The sequence below is a fragment of the Empidonax traillii genome, unplaced genomic scaffold, assembly GCF_003031625.1.
Source record: "Empidonax traillii isolate 1590-97213 ecotype Southwest subspecies unplaced genomic scaffold, ASM303162v1 scaffold13:size3042203, whole genome shotgun sequence".
NCBI lineage: Eukaryota > Metazoa > Chordata > Aves > Passeriformes > Tyrannidae > Empidonax > Empidonax traillii.
The window spans coordinates 1356554-1364330 of record NW_020955206.1 but is presented as its reverse complement, the minus strand read 5'-3'; the positions used below and the strand labels follow the sequence as shown (position 1 = coordinate 1364330).

Genomic DNA, 7777 nt, shown 5'->3' with positions numbered 1-7777 from the left:
CAGAGACACCTTCCACTATCCCGGGTAGATCCAAGCCCTGTCCAACCCAGCCCTGGACACTTCCAGGGATGGAGCAGCCACAGCTTCTCTGGGCAACCTGTGCCGGGGCCTCACCACCCTCATAGGGAAGAATTTCTGATTTTTCTTGAAATAGTCCTGCTAAAAAAGTGACCTGATCCATCCTGAGAGGACTGGTGCTTGTCCAGGGAAGGGCAGCAGTAGATCTCTCATATATTTACGTTTCTGCAGGACTATCATGACCATCAAAGCCAATGCAGGACAGCTCAGTGTACGGAGGAAGGTAAAATAAGAAATAAAAGAAAGTAAAGATGATAAAATACAACTTTTTCTATTCCATATGTCTGCCTTTAGGGAGGTAGGTGCTATCTGGTGACTACTCAGCATTTCTCATTAGGTTCCTGATGTGCTAATGGGTGGATGAACGAGCAGCTGAGACAAGTGGAAGGACAACACCAGTTTTGCAAGAGGTGAAGAGCTCCTTACGCACTGTGAGATCACAAATCCATCACATGAAGCCTAATGAGGGGGCTGAGCCAGTACAAATACAACTGTTTAACAGTTTATTTTAACCATCCAATGAGAATGAAACAACTTAAAAGGATTCACGCTGCCAACAATCTTTTCCTTTTTTTTTTTTCTTTTCCTCTTCCCCTCCTTGCATGGCGTTTGTTAGAAATCAGGATTTTCCTTAACTTAATGTTCTTGTGGTCTCCTTAGCTTTGTTTCTTAACAGGGTTGTCTTTATGTTAGTTTTCTTTGGCTTCCCAATAGAAGAGTAACAGATTTCTTTTGAAGTTTTTATTGATGAATGAGCTCCTATAAATAACTCTCTGTGGCAGCAGCTTGATCTCAGAGTTTACTCTGGAATAATAGTAGCAATGGGAATGGAGGAAATTTATGGCAGCATGACATGAAATAGTTTAATGGGCTTCATACTGTTTAACTTAATCTTTACAGATGTAAAAACAGAAATACAATTATTTTAACAACTATTATTACATATTGCTCTTCTAATGAAAACAGAAACTTAGTAAGCAACTGAAGATAGGTAGGGAAGAATAAAGGAGTCCACCTCCCTCCAGATTTGGGAATTAGTGTGTTGGGCCAGTGTATTTGCAAATCTCCATGTGAGGAGCTGTGGGAGATCCAAGGTGGTTGCAGAAGATGGGTCCGCAGGTGGGAATTGATATTTGCATGTGAAGTCAATCACAGTGTTTTGGATCAGGATAGAGATGCTCTGGGGAAAAAAAACCAACCCTGTGTTTTCTTCCACACCCCCTTATTCCACCCATCTACCTGGTGAGGAGCTGATCCCAATCCCACCAAAGTCCATCCTTGGTAATGCTGGGGAATACTTGGTCCCATCCCTTTTATCTTGTAGCCCCATGAGGGGTACAGCTGTAATCCTCCCACCTTAGGAGCAGAAACAGGTATTAAACTCACACCAACCAAAGGATGGAAAGGACGGAGGGGCATGATGAAAACTGACCTGATAAAAGAGAATTTAACTGTTTATCATCACACGTCTGCTCACCTTCCCACCATGAGTTTGCTTGTGTCTCTAAGGCAATGCCACTTGATGCAAAGGTGACCCAAATGTGCCTCTTTAACTCAGGAAGGTGAAAAGGAAAATCATCTTAAAATCATCTGTTTTCCGTGTAAATGCCCAGCCCACAGGCAGGCTGGTATTTGACCCAGCCAGGGAACCAGACAGAGGATGCCGGGAACACAGTGTGCAAGGGGTGGGTGTAAAATTCAGTATGATAATTACTAGGAAGAGGCACGGGACCTAATTCAACCCTGAGATTTCCTTTGCAGGGGGTTGGATGTGGCTTGTAGCCAAGGGCAGCTCCATTGCACTTCTCGGTGCTTTGCAAAGAGCTTGAGTAAATATTGAAACATGTTGGTGCTCTGCGTAATTTCTATAACAAAAGCTGACAGCTTTTGTTTCCTCCTTAAGGGAGCATTATTTGAAATGAAACTGCAGTGAAAATTATTAGCCTTGTGTGCTTTCAACTGTCTGTTCAGTGGGAAATTTGTGCTATCCATAACGTTTTCCAATCCACAGAAATCGCCCGTGCAAGGAATAACTTGCAAATTCTTACTCCATTTCCAAAAATGTGGGAAAGTTTATTTATTTCTCCATGCATTCCTGATTCGCAATGTGCTCTCTAAAAATGTCGCTAAGATTTAGGCTAACCAAGCTCATGCTAAATTTAGCAACTATATTTTAAATAAACATTCTTTACGCTTTACTGAGCCGGCTTTGAAGCCGCTTAAAACAAATCGTGTTCGCATGAACATGAACAATGTTTTACTTTGGACTAAGAGAACATCTGAATAAGTAATAATGCATTATTATTCAGTATAATCCGAAAATGAGATTTTAGGGATCTAATTCAGTTAATTTAGGCAAGATTCCTGTGAGGAATACCAAACCAGGCCTGTTTTGTTCTCTTTGACCACACAGAACTTCCTTCTGGTGTCTTATTAGAACTGAAGCTCCAAGGGTTGGTGAAATCAGCTGTGACTTTGCACGCACTGCATTTGAGGAATCTGGCCCATTTTAAAGCACTTAATGATTTGTCTGGATAAAGCACTAAAAATATACTGTGGGGAGCAATTATGCAATGTCCAGACTGATGGATTGCATAACCTCATAGACCTTTTCCATCTGTAACTTCTCTAATTCTGTGATCTTGTCTTCTTGGTCTTTCACTTAAAATCAAATATGTGATCTGTTTAATATCCCAAACGTCTCCTGGGAGATCTGTTTTCTGGGTGTGGGGCTAAGATCCTTCTTCCCCTCTCGTTTGGCGAATTGGCTGCTTCTCTCACCAGGCTTAGAAGTAACCAGTGGGTTTTTGGTGTGAAAAGGGAGGCTCTCTCCTTTATGTGTCTTCCTTGGTGAAGGATGGAAAGAAAATTAACTACAAAATGGTGTGAGGGGAAGTAAAAGCAGGTACTAAGTCCCTCAGATTTATGTCGCCTGGAAATCAGACACAGACAGCCACGCACTTTGAGTGATGAGCCCTGAAAGTGGCTTCTGGTCATGTGTAAATACTTGATTATATTTTATATAAGCTGTGGGACCGACTTTAGGAGAACACACGCTGAGTGCATTAAAAGACTGGGAGCCCCATTTATGAGAAATCAAACTCCGGAATTATTTTAATATGCCAAATTTTCAGTTCCCCTCATAGGAAATGGGTGTTTGGAGCGAAGCCTCCCTGTGAACCGAACGAGCCTCTTCCACTGTGGGATCTTCCCTGCTCCTGTGAGTTTAAAATTGGCTGCAGAGCTCAGAGACGTGGAACCTTGCTGGGTTGGGAGAGGTCACTCCTCTCCAGAGGAACGGAAAGGCACATATATCGCCCACACAAGAAGTGTGCTGTTTATACTGCATCCTGGGCTATTTTCTCCATTTCTCCACAGTATTCCAGACTGCTGTTTACAGCCAACCCTGAGAGGCTGGGAAAGCCAGGAGGGGGAAGATTCCAGGGGTGAGTTAAATACTGGGTGGCAGTTTTGTGCTTGGCAGCTGGTTTGGGGGGGATTGTGAAACAGGTGTGAAACCACTGGCATCAATTCTTTGCAGCTTGTCAAGTCCTTGATATTCATGTGGCAATTTGGCTGTTTTGAACTACACCACATCAAAATTCACATGCTACATAGAGGATTAAAGGATGCTCAGTCACATCCAAAGGGCAGGAACTGGTAGATTGACACTCACACTCATTTCTCTGCACTGAAGCGATGTTGTTTTTATTTTATGCTTTTATTGCATGTTTTTATTATATGTTTTTATTTTATGTTTTTATTGTACCATTACTTGTCCTCTCTCTATAAACAGATGACGTGCAAGAGCCGTGTGTGGTTAGTCATCCTGCCTGCTGGCAATAAGACCCTTTTTCATGGTATTCATCCCCTGTTACAGCACTGGCCTGATCCAAATTAATTCCAAATTGCCCCTCATAACTATTCATTCTGTTGTGAGTTCATTTGAGTTAGTGTCACTTTTGTGCAGAGCATGTTAAGTTTACTAATTTTACTCTCTCAAGCGAAACCAAAATCAAGCTCAATGTGGCTTTTAAATAGTGCAGCTGTACTTGGTCCCACTCCACTCCACCAAAACAGAAATAAGATCAAATGTCAAAGCAAAGCTTAAAAAAAAATTCCCATTGCATAGAAAAAGTTGAATCCCCCTCCCCCCCAATCAATCCAAAAAAAGTGTCTGTGATAAAAATATACATGGTGTACATATTAAACTGAGACTTACTCCTTTGGATGATTTTTTTGACCACTAAAAACTGTTCTTGCACAGAAAGGGCTCTGAGGTGGAGAGGTTATACATGTTTAAGTAGGAAAGGAATTAAAGCCCTGTTTGCAGGTCAAAAATGTACTTTGGGAAGCTGGAATAGGAGCACAGAGGTGACAAAACGGTGGGGGGAGGTGTCACAGCAGGGATGCCAAGTTAAGAGAAAGGGAAGCAAAGGAGCTCAAAGACACGAGTTAAAACTGGTGATTAAGAGCATAAATATCCACTTTCTGGGGGCCAGGCTGCAGGGAGGCCAGGGATGCAGGATCCTGTAGGAACTGGCTCTGGAGCTTGATGGAGATCCATCAAACCAGTCTCAGAGGCAGCAATAACCTCCCATCTCACACTCATGCCCAAAACATCACTCAGGGAGTGGAGAGATGACTGGAGGTCTCTGTCGGGCAAGGACTGAGCTGGATCATTTTCCTACCCCTGCAGCTTCCTGTGAGTGATGTCACCTCATGGACTCCAAACAGACTGGTGATGTCAGTCCCCAGCCTTGAACACAAACCTCCTGGCAAGGTGGCCACTGATTTAACCAATACCTGTCTCTAATTACACACAGGAGTGGCACTGCAGGGACAGGATTTCACACAGGGAGCATTAACCCTCTCATCACTTGCCCCATCCTGTAAATGATGGTGGGGACACATGTGCCTTTGAGCAGTGACACCTTCATTTTACAAGTGCTTTTTTTCATTATTATTTTTATTTCGGTGCCATAGCTTTAAAGAATTTATTCAATACATATTCAAGTTGTCAGAGTTGTCAGAACTACTTAAGTAAAGTCTATCTTGCAAGTCTGTTTTAAAAAAATATCTTCTTCTATTCCCTTTTTTTTCACACTGAGACGCAGGAGCTGGGCCTATCCAGGGATCTGCTTATAAGCATCATTTTTTTGGGAACCTCATCATCAGTTCCCAGCTTTTGGAGATTTTCTGTACTTCACCACATGAGACCTCTTTGTCTTGTGCTGGAATGAGGCCCCTGAGCTCCTGGTCCAAATGTAAAGGCTGTTTGATGCTGATCTTCTTCTGCAAAAGCTGAATCACAACTCACTTGAGAAACCCACATTTCCAATATCCAGGTGCTAATTTAAGGACAAGCTTTTCTAGTGAGATTGGGTGGGATGGAGGCAAGAGAAGGAGAAAATCATTTTGGGAAACAATACCTCAGTTTCAAGGAACAGGTAATTTCCCAGTACTCTGTTTAAGTCTCTCCCAACCTTTTATGAGGTCCATCATGTCCTCACCAGGATATTCACTGCATCCAGCAGCAGGCCCCACTCCTTGATCCTCCAAGGTGGTTTATATCACACCAGCCACACTCCTGAACAAAATACTTTTATTGGATATAGGTTTCATTTCGTAAAGAAAATTGAGAATATAGATTTTTTTTTCCAAAAGGGCATTTATCCACTAATATACAAAAAGCCTCTATTTATGGCAAACAAAAATAAGAAATATTCCTGATTTCTTGCAGTGTGTCTGGATTCTTCCTTCTTTAAGAAAAAATAAAATTTTAGATACATAGCTGATGTCTTTTTTTTTTTTTTCCTGATAGTTGTCCTGGTTGTTATAAGACGTATTTCAAAATGCCAGGAGTGGCCTCCACAACCCTGCTTCAGTCTTTTTGTGGTCAGAAGCAACTGATCCCAGCAAGATGTGGAAAGTGGATGCATCCCTGTGTTTGTTCATCCATCCCCCTCTCATCAGTGAGCAGAAACTCTATTGAGATACTCGAGAAGCACAAGTGCTGGGCAGGAAGCCAGTTACACACAGTGCTGAGTCTAAGCAAGCAGGAATCTGCAGGATGAGCCTGGATTGCTTAGTCTGCCCTTATTTCAGCTCCAGATACCTGCCTTTACCCACAGGGAGAACTGGGCCAGCGGGGAATATCAGGAATTATTATGTACCTGTGGGTATTAATGGCAAAACAAAGCTCAGCCCCCTCCCCCAGGGATGGACAGAGTGGGTTGGGTTTTCAAAAGGAAAATAAAAGAAGAAAACCAGAGACCTGAAGGGCTCGAAAGAAACCAGGTCTGAGGAACCTGAGGGATGCAAAGACTAAAGGTGCAGAGCAAAACCAACGGAGTTTGAGGCTGCATGGGCATCCCCCCAGTGCCTGTCTCTACCTTCACTACCCACGGGAAAAGAAAGCTGGTTTACCTTCAAAAGTCGGTCTGGCGAGGGGGTGGGATGCAACCACTAAAGAGAGTCCGCAGCAAGACGCGCCTTGAAAATGCCCTGAAATCCTGAGTCACCTTTTACATCGCTTTGGGTTTTTTCTGGTCTGTACCCGCGCAGTGAGGTCTGAGTCCAGTCTCTCACTCCCATCGCGCCCCTCTAGCAGCGCCCGGGGACGGGGAGGGGGGTTTAATTACGGGGCAACTACTGGAAATTAAATACCGCCTCGGATACGTGGAGAGGGAAGCAGGAAAGGAAGGGGATGCCGATGTGGTAGAGCCTCCCGTGCACCTGGGAGTCGAGCATGAGGGAGGCGTTGAGGGTCGGGCCGAAGCCGCCGCTGGCGACCAGGGAACCGCCGAGGCAGCCGGCGGGGCCCTCCCGGGCCGCCTTGGGGGCTGCTCCGGGGGGCGGCTGCCGCAGCCCCTGCGCCAGGATGCTCTCGATGCTGAAGCTGCGGCTCCTCGGGCCGCTCTTGTGTGGCGGGGCGGCGGCGGGGGCGACCGGGGGCGGACCCCCGGGGGAAGCCGCTGTCCCCCGGCCCGGCCGAGGGACCCCCGCGTCCCCCGCGGCCGCCGCGCTCCCCTTGGCCCGCTTGGGCTCGACGGGGCGGGCGGGCGGCCCAGGCTGCTCTCCACCCTTCGCCTCCGGGGGCCCTGGGGCTTTGGGCTTCCTCTTCCTCCGGCGGTAGTTGCCGTTCTCGAACATGTCCAGGCACCGCGGGTCTAGGGTCCAGTAGCTGCCCTTGCCGGGCCTCCCCTTCTCCCGCGGCACCTTGACGAAGCAGTCGTTGAGGGAGAGGTTGTGACGGATGCTGTTCTGCCAGCCCTGCTTGTTGTCGTGGTAGAAGGGGAAGCGGTCCATGATGAACTGGTAGATGCCGCTGAGCGTCACCTTCTGCTCCGGGGCTTCTTTGATGGCCATGGCGATGAGGGCGATGTAGCTGTAGGGGGGCTTCTGCGGGGGGTCCTGCCGGGAGATCGCTCCCCCGGGGGCGAAGCCGAGGGCGGCCGGGAGATAAACCATGGAGGGGCTGCCCAGAGGAGAGAGGTGGCTGCCGTAGATGTGGCTCATCGCCGGCGGGTTCCCAGCTCCGGGTCTTCCCCCTCGGAGCCGAGCGAAGGGACGGGGCAGGGCAGGAACCTGGGACGAGTCCACTGGGGAGCTGTTTGTGCGAGCTCAGCTCTCAGCCCTGCCTGAAGGAGCTCGCTCTGCCTCTGTCCCTGCTTCATAGCTCTTAAAAAAAAAAAAA

At 46.6% G+C, this 7777-nt stretch overlaps 1 protein-coding gene across 1 annotated transcript; it reads right to left on the bottom strand.

The window, feature by feature from the left end:
- Positions 1-6729: 6729 nt before the first annotated feature.
- On the bottom strand, positions 6730-7599 carry FOXL1 (forkhead box L1). Its single transcript, XM_027891095.1, has one exon. The coding sequence runs from the start codon at positions 7597-7599 to the stop codon at positions 6730-6732; it is 870 nt and encodes a 289-aa protein (XP_027746896.1).
- Between the last annotated feature and the right edge of the window lie 178 nt (positions 7600-7777).

Bases quoted from the DNA above. Each gene is read 5' to 3' on its own strand.
- FOXL1 (XM_027891095.1), bottom strand. From the start codon at position 7,599: ATGAGCCACATCTACGGCAGCCACCTCTCTCCTCTGGGCAGCCCCTCC.